At 39.0% G+C, this 18,021-nt stretch overlaps 1 protein-coding gene across 1 annotated transcript; it reads left to right on the forward strand.

Moving 5' to 3' along the window:
* Nucleotides 1-258: 258 nt before the first annotated feature.
* Nucleotides 259-16,049, forward strand: LOC119005715 (carcinoembryonic antigen-related cell adhesion molecule 5-like). The gene is made up of 15 exons (XM_037073585.1): nt 259-467; nt 546-854; nt 3,887-4,168; nt 4,261-4,527; nt 4,617-4,688; nt 7,508-7,804; nt 9,223-9,504; nt 9,599-9,862; nt 10,426-10,701; nt 11,811-12,062; nt 12,189-12,464; nt 12,599-12,850; nt 13,870-14,157; nt 14,387-14,638; nt 15,359-16,049. Exons 1-15 carry the CDS (start codon nt 413-415, stop codon nt 15,442-15,444), a joined length of 3,510 nt encoding a protein of 1,169 aa, XP_036929480.1. The 5' UTR covers nt 259-412; the 3' UTR covers nt 15,445-16,049.
* Nucleotides 16,050-18,021: the final 1,972 nt, after the last annotated feature.

The following is an 18,021-nucleotide window of genomic DNA, read 5'->3' on the forward strand; positions in this document are numbered from 1 at the left end:
TTGAATCTTAACCTTACCAAAAAAGTAGGATTAGACAGGACACTGATGAAGAGAAGAACAACATGCCCCCAAGCTCGCCCCCCCCAAAAAAAATTGATAATTTAACTATAAAAAATAAAAAATACTTGACAGATTATACCACCCACAACCCCCCTGCTCCTCCAGTCCTTCCTCACATACCTTCTGTCATAATTTATCATTGGCCCATTGACAGAACGCAAGATGGTAAACGAAAGGTATAATGCAACGTTTGTAAGTTTGACAAGAGTGACCACCATATAACCAGAAACACCTGCAGATAAGAACTGGGGTCGCTACTGCAGGTAGGTATTTATTTATGCTAGGGGGCTGGACGTATGTGTAATATAACAGAGGGGAAATAGTGAGAACATCCTCAGAACATCGACACACCATGGAGAAGAAAAGAGTGGGTACTTCTGTTATTGTCCTGCTGGCTTTAATACAGGGTACGTTGATGGATTTGTGATAAGGCCTGTTGTATCATTTATTTTCCATGAGAGTATGAACATTTTTGTCTTCTTCAGGTGTTTTGACCTCCATTGCTGTGGAGGTCAAGCCCTCTGTCAATCCAGCTACAGCCGGCGACACCGTGACGCTGTCTCTGTCTCCCTCCACGGCTATCAAAAGTGGAAGCTGGGCAGTGGGAGAGTCTGTCATCCTCACCTGGATCGGGGAGCAGCAGGCGGTTTTCCCCAGTCACGCTGGCAGGGCGTCGGTCAACATCCTCACCGGAGCTCTGACCCTGAGCTCCGTCTCGGTGGTGGACTCAGGAGTCTACGTAGTGCAGGGCAGCGACCCCCAGCTGCAGGCCAATGCCTCCATCACTGTTGTGGGTAAGACTGGACAAACAGTTGCTAATCAAGGTTGAGAGTATTCAATAGTTCATCTATTGGAGACTTCATGGAAACCAACCCATGTACTGTCCACATGAGGGGTGTTTTTATCAGAACTTTCATATGTATCAACTTATCATATATTCAGGGTTAGGGTTAACTTGAGCAGAATTTTGAGGTACTTTGGAGATTTCCATTTTCTGCTACTTTACACTTCCACTCGACTTTATTTTAGAGGCACATATTGTACATTTATTTGATAACTTCAGATGTAGATTAAATGCTGCCACTGCTTACATCAGAGCCAAAGTTGTGCATTCTTAATTGTATCTATCTTATCAGCAATCTCGTTAAAAAGCAAACAACCAAAAAATCCACTGATAAAAAAAAAAAAATCCCAGTTAATAATGAAAACATTTTTTTTAAAATTTTATATATATATATTTAACTGGTCATCAGATGCAAAACACAGTTTTATCAAAGCTTTCACGTTGCTTTAAATCATTATGACTCATTATACTCATCCTTACTGTAGCGTAGTATCGTAGTGTGTTATTGTAAAGTGTTACCATTATGTTTTATTAAAGAAATTAAATGTTCATTTATTAGTCATTTTAAGACAACATGGCTAAAGAACTAAATAATGTATAATAATAATAATAATAATTATTATTATTATTATTATCATTATCATCATTATTATTATTATTATCATTATCATTATTATTATTATTGTTGTTGTTGTTGTTGTTGTTGTTGTTATTATTATTATTACTATTATTATTATCATCATCATTATTATGCATTCTTAGGAGCAAAGAGGAGCAAAAGATTATGTTTTTAACTTTTTCTTTGTTAGCATTACTATAAATATTACTATAAATATAAGCTGTTTTTCAAACTGAATATCTCCTTCAAGGACATTTCAGCTGGTTAATCCTTTATCATTCTTCATTTCCTGCATCATAGTCATCTCTCTTACTGACCTTAAACTGGGAGAGTGCTTTGAAGGAGGCTGCGGGTATTATTGGGTAAATATGTTTTATGAGATGATTGTTCTATAATTTCACTTTAAATCCAAATACACCTTTTACCTAAAAATATCTAAAGAATCTTTAAATTTAAACATTTCCCAGCTAATGTCATGCACTTATAAAAAGATTTTTTATATCATCTGTTGAACCTGATTCACAAAGAAATGTAAATATGTACACTGATGTACAGACAACAAGGAAATCAGTCACAGAGACACACAGAAGCTGTAATGAAACAAGTGGTGTGTACACAGAGACAACCAAAGAGGACAAGTGTACATCTTAAGGGTAAATGAGGACAACAGCCAAACAAGTAAGCTAGCTAAAAACAAGAAGTGTTACATTAAGCATGATAAGAACATCAAAATAAATATATGGAGGTATAAAAAGAAACTGTGAACATTATCAGTTCAGAATCTTTTGCAACTCATTGCAGTGAACGTGGGAGAGGGTGGCGCAAAATGTGCTGATTAAATGTTTACACTTCCCTTTTTACTGGAACAGGTTCCTGTTGTAATGAAAAAGTGGAACTCTGTGCAGTGTTCAGAAAGCTCTTAAGGAAATACGTGTCTCTGCCTCGTGACATCTGGACCGACAACAGTAGACTTTAATACTGCAGCTCTCTATTTGCTGTGAGAACCCGCATGTGTTTTGGTTTTGTCGCCCTTTGGATCACATGACGTCTGGGCAGTTTCTGTGTCTGTCAAGCCTCACCTTTATCTGGTCACTCTGCCGGTTCCTGCAGTTTCACCAAGCCTGTTTATGCTATCTAGGGTTACAAAAGTATGTTTTGTACCATGTTTTGCACTTTATCTCACATGATAAGGTCACTTTGATTTATCAAAATATTTCATTTCAATCCACTTGGAGCATTTTCTATTAAAGCTGTCTTTTTTGAGAGTTTAAGAGTAATAAATACCTTTAATAATGGGTAATTATTTGTAATGCTCTTGTGAAATAGCTTGATTAGTACCCAAAAAATTCAAGATGTTTCATCCATCGATCATCTGTAACCGCTTAACCTTTTCAGGGTCGGGGGGGCGCAATCCCAGTTGATATTGGGCGAGCAGCGGGATACAGTCTGGATAAGTTGCCAGCTCATCACAGGGCTGACATACAAGGACACATAGGGACAAGCAACCAATCACACCTACAGACAGTTTAACTTTTTGCATTTGTCTTTGGATTGTGGGAGGAAGCCTGATTACCCAGGTAGAACCCACGCAGACACAGGGAGAGCACGGGGGAGGTGCCCTGGCCTTCTTGCTGTGGGGCAACAGTGCTAACCACTGTGCCGTGCTGCCCACACAGTGGCTCCATGTGGGCAAGAAAGTAAATGAACAAAACAACTTGGTTCCGGTTATTTGACCGGATGTGTTTAGTGACATCCACCCCTGGTTTTAGATAACATGCCCTTCTGAAGACAGTGGGGTTGAGTATTTACATTTAATCTATGTAATACAACGTAAAAGTGTGTCCTGTCCAATGTGACCATTTTGTGTATACTGATTTTTTAAAAACTTTTTTAAGTAGTTATTGTGTAAAGCTGCTGACAAACCAACCAATAAACGGACACAGGTGAAACACAACCTCCTTGGCAGAGGTAAAATCATATTCTTTTTTTTTGACACTGTCATTAATATATTGGGATTGAGGTGTTAATTAGATTATTGAGAGGTGTTTTTGATAACTTGCGCTCTTCGTGTATGTAATTGGAAAGGTAACATTTCTTAACATAGTGTAGCCCAACACTACATTCAGCTATGTTCTCGGGACCAAACTGTGTGAACAAGCACTTAAGATAATAAGCTTTATACAGATAGATATCATATTAGAGGGCATCAGATTGTACAGGTGTAACACAGTGGCAACAGAATACAGGCCTATGTAGCACTGACATATAGTTTTTTGTATGGCTGCCGTTCCTCCGTTGCTTGTGTACAACAAATCCTCACAATGTACAATATGTTGACACGCCTTGAACCTTGTCTCCCACAGAGACCATTTCAAATGTGACATTGAGCGTGAATGAAACCAACCTGATGGAGTTCAATGGCTCAGCAGTCGTCAAGTGCTCCGTCTCGTCTGGATCCTCTCTCTCTTTCCTCTGGATGAACGGCAGCTCTGAGGTTACAGCCAGTGACAGAGTTCAGCTCACAGTTGGAAACTCCACTCTCACTATAGTCAACGTGACCCGCTATGACCGGGGACCGTTCATGTGTCGTGTGCTCAATCCTGTCAGTAATGGCACCAGTGATGCATTAAACTTTACCATCAGCTGTGAGTTATTTCTCTTCCCCTCCATCAATTCAGTCCAGTTTCACCATCAGAGCTCTGAAATGCTGATTGCCACTCCTCTTCTCTTTTCTCAGATGGTCCAGACACCATGGCCCTAACAGTGAATGGAAATAACAGCACTTCCTTTTCAGTTGGATCCAATCTGACCATGCTCTGTTCAGCTCAGTCCAATCCTCCTGCTCTGCTCCAGTGGGCCGTCAGAGGCGAGCTCGTGAACACCACAGGTCCACTGTTGCAGCTGTTCAGTGTCAGTGAGGACCAGAGCGGTCCATATTCCTGTCTGGCCTTCAACAATCACACCAACATGAACAGCACCATCACCACAAACATCGTGATATCAAGTGAGTTTGTTTATATCTTGACATCAATCTCCATACTGTATTTCTCCATCTGTTCCCAACTTCATCCTCACTTTGCTCTGTTCCCGCAGAGTCAGGATCTGAACAACAGGCAGTCAGTGTGTGGCTGCTGCCTCTGCTGTTATTGTTTGGACCCTTCTTCTAAAAGGCAAGTTTTATAGATAAGAAGTATAACCCTTGATCAATACTACGATCTTTTTTTCAATCAGAAATGCCCACTAGACCATAGCCAGACTTGAAATAGCCTGGTTGTCAAGAGTCTAAAACACTAACTGGAAGGAAAACAAAATGTCTCAAGGCAGAAAAAGAGGTAAAATGATCCCTTCAAATCAATGACATTTCTGCTTAAATTCAGATTTTTGTTTATTCAGTAATGTTATTTACTTCTGAGTGTGTATTATTGCCTCATTTATTTGTAAATATCGAAATTCCGAGTTTAAATTTCCATTCCAAAACTACAAAGTGTCCCTTTAATAGTTTGGTCTAAATGGTTGTGACAGATTCTGATCTAGCGTAAGTTGAAAGACATTTTGTCCCAAATCCAAACCCGTTCAGGGAATTTCTTGTCCTTCTTAACCCCTTTGTTTAACCCCAACCCCTAACCCTTAAGACATGCAGAACAACCACAGAGCCATTACTGCACTAATTAGGAAAGAATATGGTCATATATCAAATTAAACAGCAGAAGCTGGGCTACAACGTGTAAAAAACATATTCATATGACCTAAACACAGCCCAAACACTACTCAAATAAACAACTAACCATCAAACTTTGTGAATCACCTTAACTCTAACCCTAGAAAATTGGCCTGGGGCTTCAAAGGTTAAAATGACATAGTAAAAAAAAAAAATGTTTGATCGTCTGTCTGTCTCTTATTAGGTGTGGGCGCAGCTAATGTTATTCACTGAATATGTTCTGAAGGAGAAGGAATGTACAGTTTGAATGAGAGCACTTTCGTGTGAGAGAACAGATATTATGTGAAGACAAACACTGTAACTTGACTAACTGATGACCAACTGCTTCTCTTTCACAGGCGCTGGTGTGTCATTCAGTCCATGACGACTGCAAAGAATTAAATCCAGCACAGTGAACAAATACAGCATTCAAAACCATCACTGTGTGTCTTGAAATGTTTTTTGCATCATAATTCAGCAATTAAATTATGGGAAAAAGTGAATATTACTATAAACTGATCTGATTGACACTACTGATGTGAAGGAATTTTTTCATTTGACCGAGTATGTTGTAATATGTTAACTCATCAAACAATGAATTGAAAGGCTGATAAGGAGTACACAAAGTGAGCAGGAAAATACACAACCACACCCACATACCTCAAACATGTGCAAAAAACCAGAACCAAAACCTTTGTCTACAATTCTGCTGCTTTGTACTATCAAGTCTTTGTTGGCCCTATTTGTATTGTGTTGGATTTATGAAACACACCTGAACCGCTGTAATTATTTCAGTATGATGAAATGTTCAGAATGAAACTTAAAAAACTTACTCCCCATATGACTTTCTGGCTGAGCAACACATCTTTCAACTATGTCAGTTGTGTGATTGGTCAAAGACTCAGTTCACCACAAACCTTTATGATGCTTATCAACTTTTTCATTATTCTAAAAGTAGACAACTTGTCTCACAATGAATTAAGGATACGCAGCATATTTCTCTCACATACTGTTTTTTCAGACTATGAAAAAGTAGAGTCTCAGAAGAGTTTTAACTTTCAAACAATGCATGCTGGTAAGTCTTCTAATATGCCGATCAGATTTCTTCAGAAACGTGTTTTAATGAGTTGAATGAACTTGTGTTCACAAGTATAAACTGTGGTAGTTTCATTTGAAATATGTCATGTCATTGTCCGAACCGCTTATCCCTTTCCATGGGGTGTTGCTGCTGGAGCCAATCCCAGCCTTGTCTCAGGGTGAGGGCAGGGTACTCCCTGGACAAGTCGCCAGCTCATTGCAGGGCCCTCACTAGTGAGCAATGTGGGGTTCAGTATCTCGCTCAAGGACACTTCGACATGCAGCTCAACCTTGCCCGGAGCCGGGTTTTGAACCAGTGACCTTCCGATCACTAGTCGACCTGCTCTACCTGCTGAGCTACAGCCGCCCTTCATTTGAAATATCAAAAACTTTAACATTCTCGTTAAGTCAAGAGAAAAGATTAGCTGATTCCGTGCTATTTTTCTTTTTTTTTACCGTCTAAGTTTCCCTTAATGTAAGCAGTCTTAACACCATTGTTTACACCACCTGCATTATGGGAAAAAGTGTTGAGCAGGTCACTGCTCAGAAACATTTATCGATAGCATTAGACTACAGTGAAACCGGTCCTCGCTCTTGGTACCCTTCCAATTCATATAGTGCACTCACAAATATCTCCTTCCCCTCCTCTGTTTGGCAGAAAGTGGCAGAGCAACTGCGGTTTACAGTAAATGGGCACACCTTGCTGTGTACCTGTACAGTCTCTGGTGGAGCAGGGCAAAACAAGGTGTGGCCAAGGCAGTGAGGTATAATGATGATGGGAGACTAGGGGTAAGCATTTACTTGAGAACAGAACGCTGGACTGATGCAGAGCAAATATTTGCTGATAAGGAGCCGGTTGCAACCATATTAAATCATCAGGTTTGAATTTATCACGGCCAGAGACAAGCACATTTAGCTGGCAGGAAGGTTCCCACCGAAAGGAGAAGAGAAAAAGACTGCAATGGAGTCTCGACTGGTGTTTGTTCTAATCTTGGCCACACTTACCTTTAAAACAGGTATGGTTGAATTATTTTTACCTGAAATTATTTTTGATTTTTTATCATACTAATCCTCAGTTCAGAAAATGAGAGCCGAGAGAGTTTGTAAATCTAAATGTTTTATTTATTTATTTATTTTTTTTTTATGTACAATGACCAATGTTTAATTAAGAATGACTGAATATTGTCTGTTCCTTGCTTTCTGTTTCTAGCTCCTGCACATAGCCAGAGTATACACGCCTCTGAGAACCCCATACAAGTGGGCAGCAATGTCACACTTTCCAGCCAGACCGAGGTCACTACAGGGATATGGCTGTCGGCTGACATGGGCATCATTGTGTTTATAGCCTCTGGAAATGCGATGATAGATATGGATTGGAAGGACAGGGTGACATTTGATTCAACCACCTCATCACTGACTATAAAGTCACTCGAGGTGGGCGACTCTGGAGTGTACATATTGGAGGCATTCAATTCGTTTCGTGCTAATTTGACCCTGTCAGTCCAAGGTAAGGATCACTTTATCACTTCTCATGTGCACTAACTCCCTCATATACTTTCTTACATGCCATAAGTGTATACAAAATGAACCTTATTCAGCCATTCAAAAAACTGCAATCTATCAGCAGATAGTATTTGCATACTGCAGTGTCAACCTTGAGTGTTGATTTGCAAGACAAAAGAACGGAGCTGTGTTGGAGTAAGCAGCCATGACGGTCACCTTGACTTTGGACAGTTGCAGGTCAAGGTATCGTTAAGTCTAAGTTTCAGTCCTCAGATTAAATAAATAGGGGATTTTGGATGAATATTTTTTATTTGATAAAGAACTGTTTGGACTAATGTACAAATTTAAATCATCAAACACACATGAACATATTTAAACATAATGTGTCTGTTGCAGAAACTGTCACTACTGTCGCATACATTATTTGTAAGGGATGCACCGATATATCGACCAAACATTGGTATCAGCCAACTATCACCTTGTTGACTGCTGCTGAATAAATAAATATCACTCTCCGGCAAAACGGAGGAGACGTATCAATTTTGAACTGGTATATCATGCCTCGTGACACCGCCGCCATCAGTTTGTAAGGTGATGTCAGTTCTTAAACATTCTTATGATTAAAAGTGCACTATGTAGTTTTGGAGAAGAAATTTTAATCAGAAGAGAAAGATCAACACTGACTGACTTTTTTATGCCTAAACAAATTAGATAAACAAATTCATCAATTTGTGCTCTTTCAATGATTATGTAATGATGGGATTATTTTATATAATTACTTTCAAACAGTTAAGTTGTTTTTTTGTTTTTGTTTTGTTTCCATGGCACAAAATCTGTGTGGGCATCAATTATTGGGCAGATTGTTCATTTAAACATTGCCATCGGTATCAGGTCACACTTTTAAAATGCATTGCAGTGCATTACTGGTTATTAGTCGCTGTGGAAAACAAGACATAGAGTGTTTATCCAGTGGCCCTCTGAGGCTGAACTCAGGCACTATGGTACTTGAATGCTGGTAACTAAACACTTTTGTAAGTATTTCTAATGACCTTATTTTTTCAGTCAACATGCTGTCGAGCTGTCATAGACAATTTTTGTTTTGCAAGTTCACTATCTTAGTACAATTGAGGCTGATGGGGGTGTCACCAGTTTTGAATGTTAGTCTTCTAAAATCCCAGGCAAAATCTAAATTTCAATCAGATGATGGTACAGAGAGAAATGTTTATTGGCTTATTTCAGTTTGCACCATGAATTATGAAATCAACACCATCTTCTCAAGCAGGGATAATACAAACTTCAGTTGAGTTCATATATGGGTCACGTTTTCACCTATACCTACTATTACATGTCTACATGTCTGTCAGCTGCAATCAGCTCTTTCAACTGGATGACAAATGGCTTGTCTTTTTTCCTTCTTTGCAGTGCCAATTTCAAACGTGACTCTGAAAGCAAGCGAAACCAACCTGGTGGAGTTCAATGACACAGCAGTTCTCATGTGCTCCGTGTCCAAGGGCACGTCCCTGTCTTATGTTTGGATGAATGGCAGCTCTGTGGTCACAGCAGGTGGAGGAGTGCAGTTCAGCAATGGAGGCGCCAACCTCACTATTGCCATGGTAACCCGCTATGACAAGGGGCCATTTACGTGCAATGTGTCCAACGGTATCAGCCATGAAATCAGCGCTCCTGTGCAGCTGAATATCAGCTGTGAGTTTTCACAAAACAACGTATCAGCCAACAGTATTAACAAAGTCCAGTCAAACAACCTACTAACAAAATTTCTCTGTTGTTGTTCCACCAGATGGTCCAAGTAACGTAACAATGACGGTCATGCCCATGAGGCACATCCACAGAACAGGAAGCAACATCACGCTGATGTGCTCAGCTGAATCCAAACCTCAGGAGACCATCCAGTGGATGGTTGATGGGATGTATCTGAATCAATCTGGCCCACAGCTAAATCTGGAGAGTGTTGCAGAGAGCAACTCAGGAAATTACAAATGCTTACTCCACAACACGGTCACATCCAGGTTCGCCAGCGCAAGTGCAATGATCATGGTTTTGGGTAAGTTGGATTTAAAAATGTTTTGCCTCTTTTATGTTATGATCTCAGCAGAGACACGCTAGTTTTAAAGAAATGAAAAAAAAAAGATTTGATATTTTGGAGAGACGGCTTATTTGGTGTCTCACTAAGCCTTCGACTGGAGAATTGCTACCACCAGCCTGCAGCCTTTTAGCTTAGCTTAGCATTGAGACTGGAATCGGGGAAAAAATGCAAGCCTGGTTCAGTCCAAAGATAACAAAATCTACCTCTAAGGCTCATTACTTAATATGCTACATCATTCCGTGTGTGTGTGTGAGTGTAAAAACAAACATGTGGCATCAGGGTATATCAGGTTAGCTCTTTCCAATTTCTATGCTAAGCTAAGCTAACTGGCTACTGGCTGTAGCATCATACACATAAAACTAAAAGATATGAGATTGGTGTTGATCTTCCCATCTAACTCTCAAAAAAGCAAATAAGCATATTTCTCAAAAGGTCAGCGACTGATTTTACAGTCACATTTGCCACATTCACTCAACTCAAATGTGTGAATTTAAATCACTGTTATTTTTCTCATCCTATAGACCCACTTGCATCAGTCGTGGTGAATCAAACAGGTGGACCAGCTATACTTCACAAGTCGTTCACCATGTGTTGTGAGGTGGTTGGATCCGTGGACAGAATTCAGTGGTGGAAGAATGGTAATCTCATTTACGCTGACAATACAACAGACTTCAGCATGGGCAACAAGACGCTGACTCTCAACCCAGTCCAACAGTCAGATAATGGACATTATGCATGCCAGGCTTTTAATTATGTGAGCAACATGACCAGCAGCCCCTTCATGGTGGAAGTCAGCTGTAAGTATCTGAATCTCTCCTTCTATCTTTCTTTTCTCTGCGTGTGACAGACTTTGCACATCGAATACTGTAGGTTAGGCACATTCCACGAAGGGCCAGATTTTCTTTTAAATAAAAGAAAAAAGTTAAGTGCAAACACATGCCTGGAATTTTGCACTTATTTTTTCCCCAATTTAAAACAAACAAACAAACAAACAAACAAAATTATATTACAAAAGTGCTGAGAAAAAAAACAAGGCACCTTTTAAAAGTAGAAGTGGGTTGTCATTGTGATTCTTTTGAATTCCCTCTGCTTAAACAGCCATAAAAAAACAAAAACAAAAACAAAAAAAAAAACGTTTCAGTGACATAAGAGTATTTTTTACGCCTCGCTGATAGGCCTACTGACAAAATGATCTAGAGGCTGGAATGGATGGATCAGCTTAGTCTCAGACCAGGTGTGTAATAGACCCATCGCTCCACAGGAGGCCGGTGTGTGTGAATGCCATGGTTTGCCTCACTTGGCATTACAAGTACATCAGTGTATGAAGGTGCAGCACCAGCAGGGGGCAATAACAGCTTAAGTAAAAGACAAATACAGTCCACAAAGCAAGAATGCTAGGGTGGAGTAACTGATTACTGCTAAACCAATAATGAATGTTGATAAATCAGTTGTTTTAAGGGAATCAATTATTTTAAGCCAAACCATGATGTTTTCCTGAATGTAATTAAGTAATTTCAGTGACTAAAACTGAGTAGCTGTGGTGCCTTTATTTTGAAAGCCAGCTGGGATGTATTATGTTGCAGGTTTGTGACAAGCTTTTGGGGTGATACCTGGTTGCATAAACAAAAAGCAGTAACATTTTACATGTATTCTTAATCCTACACGTCTAACGTGAAAGGATGTGATGGGGATAGAGGTCAAACATTAACTAAGGAGGGATCAGATGAGGCTTTGGCAGGACACATCTTGTAGATTCAATTCAAATAAACTAAATATCAGATTGTTGGTCTTGGGATGTCCAAAGTTTGTCTTCATTAATGTACTCTTCTGCATCTTATGAATGTGTTGACAGTCATGTGAACATGTCTTCAATACTAGTGGTTTAAGGTACTCTCCTTGTGCTTAGATGGACCGTATATGCCGACTATCATGGGTCCAAATGCGGCAAAGACAGGAGACAATGTCACTCTCAGCTGCCACGCATCCTCACACCCTCCCAGCACCTACAAATGGTTCTTCAATGGTTCTAATGTGGCCAATATGTCGAAGTATTACACACCTCCTCTTACCAAAGACATGAGTGGGAAATACATCTGCGAGGCCTACAACAACGTCACTGACAAGAACAGCACTGCGTACACGATGCTCACTGTTATTGGTGAGACTTGGATGGCCACTTTTATGTTTTGTTTTTTTTATCAAATTGTTTCTCCTGTGTACCAACGGGAAACGGTGGCTCGGGAGGGATTTGATTAACAGTTGTGAATGTTTGCTCTGTTCTCAGATCCTATCACAGATGTACAGATAGAAGCATCCATGAATCTTGCCATAGAAGGTCACTATTATAATCTAACATGCAATGTGACTGGACCTGCTGACCATGTGTACTGGATGAAAAATGATGAGCCGCTGCATGAAGACAACTCAACTGTTATCTCCAAGGATAACATGACAGTCTCCTTCAACCCACTGGCATACAATGATACTGGCGACTACAAGTGTATGGCTATTAATGCCGTTGAGAACATGACCAGCCTTCCTTACATGCTCCTGGTGAACTGTGAGTAATATTTAAAGGATTTAATGTCACTGATTATTGTAAACTGAGAGTTTATAAAGTGTGCATCATCCAAGGTTATTGGAATAGATATACAGTAGATCCATGAGATCCTACCATGTCCTTTGTTGTTGCAGTTGGACCGAAGAAGCCCATCATTCAAGGGCCAGCTTATGCCGAGACAGGACGTACCGTTGACTTCGAATGCTCTGCCAAGTCGATGCCCCCCAGTAACTTCACCTGGTGGTTCAATGGCTCCGAGGTGGCCAACACTTCGATGCTTACAACTGGCCCCTTGTCTTTGACTATGAGTGGGGAATACACCTGTGTGGCCTACAATGCTGTGACGGGGAAGAACAGCTCAAACTCCAAGATGCTCAAGGTCGTTGGTAAGGAAACTCAAACATAGCAGCGTGCGGCTTGATACGTAAATATAGATACATCCGATCCCAAATGTTACTGTTTCCAGGATCGATTCACAAAGTAAAAATTGATATCTCAAGCGGGACACATTGCAAATTAGCAACTCTATTAACCCTATGTTAACTAGGCTTTTTTTCTCTCCCTCCCTCTGTTCCCTCCCTTCTCTTCTGAGCCACGTATACACCAGCTATTTGATTATCGATCATATAGCCAATGAAATTTCAAAACTGGCAATGTATAGTTTAATTGGGTTTTCTAAAGCCTAAACGTGGTAATTGTGAATGTGTTTATATAATTGTATGCATTTTACTGTTTATTGTTCATTGTTTTTGACTATTTTGCAGATAATTAGTGCAAATAAGAAAATTAAGTATTCTTATTACTTAGTGATTAATGTAACTCTTCAGCAGGGGTATTTTGAGGTCACAAAAACAGCATTTTTTGTTGTTTTTTTTCCAGGCATCTGGATATTACCTTAGAAAAACAATTGTGTTTGTGTTCAATTCTGGTGAATGTTGGACCTAGACCATGTAAGACTTTTTTATGTGGACCCATTGTGTTCTCCAGCTAATAGGCCAGTTCCCGGGTCATCAGCAGGCTTAATTTTGCATTAAAAAGTTGAGGCGAGAAGAAATAATAAATAATTCAGTGAGATCAAATTCCTGTAGATCAAGGCAATTTCAAAGCTTCCGACGGTTCAGACTGTGACCCTTCAAAAGAGTCCAGAACAATTCATGTACTCCAAATCATTCAACAACAGCCTTGAATTTACTTTGGGCTTGACTGGGACAGGAATTTTAGGTAATTTTACATCAATTTCCAGAAAAGATAACACATTTAATTAATCTCTATCTGTATTAGTATTGTATTACTATTAGTGACAGCAGTGGTATCACAGATCACTACTCTACTTTAACATGTATGCAACGCAACTTGACTGTATGAAACATCAAACACTAATTACTTGTATGTTTTGTGTCCACAGAGGCTATAACGTCAGTGATGGTCCAAAACACTACGATCCCGATAAACAACGAGAACTTCACTCTCACTTGTGTGGTCACGGGGCCTTATGACAAGATCCACTGGATGAAGGACAACATGTACCTCAACATGAACTCTTCCATGGAGGCAGCGAACATGTCCTACCACATTCAAAACAACATGCTGCACTTCACTCCAGTGACACTCCACAGTGACGGGATGTATCAGTGTGTTGCCGCCAATGAAGCTGCTCACCATAATAGCTCCTCGTACATGCTGCTGGTGAACTGTGAGTGTTGTAGGAAACAATGGAGGGTGTTTTTATTTCAAACTCATTCAGTTCACTGATACCGTTTTTTAAGAATTCAGTGTGTGTGTGTATATATATAAATGTTGAATGAAAAATGCTTTAACACTCAAGCTTTCCAAGCTGCACCAGAACAAATTTGATGTGTGCAAAAATACTCATGGTTTTACTGAAAATGATTCTGACCATTTGTTTTTCTGTCTGTCTGCAGACGGCCCTCTGAGTGTGAAAATCTTGACTCAAGATGCTATAGTATTTGGCATCCCTGTGTCTCTGAAATGCTATGCTGATTCCCGGCCGGAGTGTGATTTCTACTGGTTCGTGAACAATCATTCTTTATCTGAAATTACTGGCTCAGAAATAACTTTCACTCCACTCAAAGACAGCAACTGGAGCTACACATGTAAGGCTATGAACCCCGTGACCAATATCACCATGTACAAGACCAAAACCTTCACTATTGGTGAGTGAACCTTACTCCTCCTCTCTCCTTATTTTTGATGTGGTCGATACAGAATTTCCAAAATGTTCTTTAATAGTCTTCAAAATAGTTTGTGGCATCAGATGAGGTCTCAAGCAAAATGGTTGAAATATGATGCAAAACTTATATAGGATCATTTCAAAATTAGTATTTATCTTGTTTGATTCGCTTGTTGTTGGCTTTTTTACAGTGGAATATTTGAACTTGATCTACACAAATAATTTTGCCGACAGTGGGCTGCATCCAACAATTATTTATTTTCACAATAATTTAGTCTATAAAATGTAAAAAAAAAAAGAAAGAAAGAAAGAAAAGAAAAGAAAAGAAACTGTGAAACATTCTTGTCATAATTTCCCAAAGCCCGCAGTCATGTCTTCAAATTGCTTTTTTTGTCCAACCCACCATCCAAAACCCAAAGTCTCTTCAAGAAAACCAGCAAATGCGTACATTTAAGAAACTAGAACAAGCCTATTTCTGTCACATTTTTGCTCGGGAGATAAATATTGTACAAAATATTTGGCAATTTTTTTTTTCTTTCGACCAACTAATTGACATATTGTTAAATCTCTACACAGGATAACTGCCATAGAATTAACCACATCTCACATTGTTCCCTACTAAATCTAACTCACTTCTTCTCACTTCAGAACAACAGACGTGTTTCTTTATCAGTCTTTATTTCCATCTCTCTCTCCCTCTCAGGTCACGCCTCCACCCTCATCCCATCCCAAGGCAGTCTGATGCTGATGGGTCTGTTCGCTTTGTCAGCCACTGTGCTGTTCGACTGAGTCCTCTGAGATCCAGTGATGCTGCCTTTTGCTCCCTCTATAGTTAACAATCTTCAAGTAAAATTAAGGGGAAGGTACTCTATAGTCAATATTTTGATGCCTTGTTAACACTTTTTGTGATGTTTTACTGGAAGGCAAAGAAGAATGTGAATATTGGAGTGTGACAGGCTTTGATTTCAGTTTTTGTTTGATATTTCCTTTAATTTAATTTAATTTAATTTAATTTAATTTAATTTGTCAGTTATGTATAATACTGAATAGTCAAATTTACACTGACAGTGGAAGGACAAATGTCACATCATTGTTGTTATTATTGTTATTATCATTGCACTGCCTGTTTAGTTTTTCGTGTTAAATGTTATCATCATAAGCAAGTAAAAGCAGTTCATATGGTGGCTGCTGTTTAGGCCCTTGACAAAAAAAATAATAATAATCCAAAGTTTAACAAGAGTAACAACTCAGTTCTTTTCGAAATACCCTCACAATCTTTTGCCATTAATTGCAATTCTTCATTCTGATCACCTGTACTTTTTCTTTTGTGTGTGATGATATTAGAACTGTAAGTAAATGTTTTTTTGTCAATCAATAAAAAATCAACACAATCAGTTTTGTGAGGACTTTATTGTCTTTGTGCTGATTCATGACGTCTTTTTTGTAAAACATTTGCTCTTTAATAAGAAATATATCGTGTGTACAAAGAAATATGGATTACAGTGATTACTGCATGATCATCACACATATATTATGAGTTCCTCTCAGTGTTGTTCATATGGGGACACTGGGGGCAAAGGCTGTGCCCTTTTTTGGTTTGAAAAACTGGCTGCATTTCTTCAGATTCTTGTGTTCTTTCCTCTGGCACCATCGTTTCACTTTGGATTTGAAGACATCGAGACAGGTGAAGCAATAGGGTTAGAAGAAAAAAAAAAACAAATTAAGTTTTCTTTCCAAAATATTTCAAAATCAATATCTCTAAAACATTTTTGAAGGGTCCTTTTCTTATCTCACTTTTTACCGGTTGTTTAACTTTATCATATCATGAATCAACTCACCTTTCTGCTGCCTGCCGTTGCGTTTGGCAGACTCCTGACAAAGGCAGCGTGGACTCGCCACCTCTCCTTCCTTTCCTGGGTGACCCAAATACACCAAGACAAAAAGAGCAGAATACATAATAAACTTATTAGACACTAAAGGAATGTGTGATTTGTTTATAACTGTGATAATGTTACTGTCACCTTTACAGTTGCACAGTCTGTTGTGCTTCCTTGGAGTGTTGATTGGATTCGCAGTAGTCAGTGGTTTTCCAGTGTCAGAGGCTAGAAAACATTTAATATTTTACACTTAGAAGTAAATGAATAACAACAAGATGAACATGAATATTTTGATTAAATTAAAGGTGCACTGTGCAACTTTTTTATGGGCTTATTAACAAACAGAGAAAGAGCTCTCGGTGAAAGGAATAGCAGCTTGCAAGAGCTAAGGCTGGGCTCAGAATATGGGAGTTTAAGGCTTAAACTTCCAGAACATACTTGAAAGACGTGTGTTTAAACATTAGAGGAAAAACAAGCATATATTTTCGAGTTAAAAAAAAGGGCCAAATGCCCATCTAGAGGTCCTACAGTTCAAGAATAAAAGTAGAGAAAAAGTTACATAGTGCCCCTTTACGTAAAAAAACAAAAAAAAACAAAAAAAAACAAAAAAAAAAACTTGATGACAATTAATGCACCAATCTTCTGAAAGTTTTTTTTAAACATTAACCTCACGCACCATCAGTGAATGTGCTGACAATCAAGGATTGCTCATGGGTCTCAGGAAGACCTTTGAAAAGACAATCACATAATTAAACACATGGAATTTAAACTTACTTTAAAAACTCATCTCATTCTGATAAAGTTTACAATACCTTGGCTGTGATCGGTAAAAATGAGCAGTCCAAGAACCAGCAGAAGAAACATTCTTGGTCCCATGTTGAACAAAACGATAAGTCCAGGAAAACTAATCCTGCATGCACACTAACTTCAGTCCAAGTGAGGGAATACAATGGTTGTTGTTGAGCCTCCTTATAAAGGGTGGTGTTGACATCTGAAACTGAAGCCGTGGCGCATTTGTTGACTCAGTTATATGAAGTACGCCTTGCCCAACTAGCACCTTTACAGTTGGTGGACGTGAATTAAAAGAAGAAATGGATCGCTGCCAAAATACCTGATTGAGGATTTGAGTAATGGCTGATTGTTGTGAGAAAGTGTGGGACCCACATGGAATGCACGAGTGCCTTTGAATGCCAAATGGCCCTGTGTTTTCAAATGTCAAGCTGAAAATTTTCCCACACTCAATATCTTACTTTGAATGGTTAAATGAGTCACATACGAATTTGACTTTTGTCCTTTTTCTTACTCATTAAACTTGACATCAAATCTGTTTTCAGTATGCTTTTACACTTATTAAACATGCAAGGAAAATGAGACATAAAAAGGATTTCAACGCACATTACACTTCCTGGTTATGTTTCATTTACAATGCATGTTGTGAAAAATAACGTCCTTCCAGGCTTACCATCAATCACAATTATGGGTGCTCAAT

This window comes from Acanthopagrus latus, chromosome 17 (genome assembly GCF_904848185.1).
Source record: "Acanthopagrus latus isolate v.2019 chromosome 17, fAcaLat1.1, whole genome shotgun sequence".
NCBI lineage: Eukaryota > Metazoa > Chordata > Actinopteri > Spariformes > Sparidae > Acanthopagrus > Acanthopagrus latus.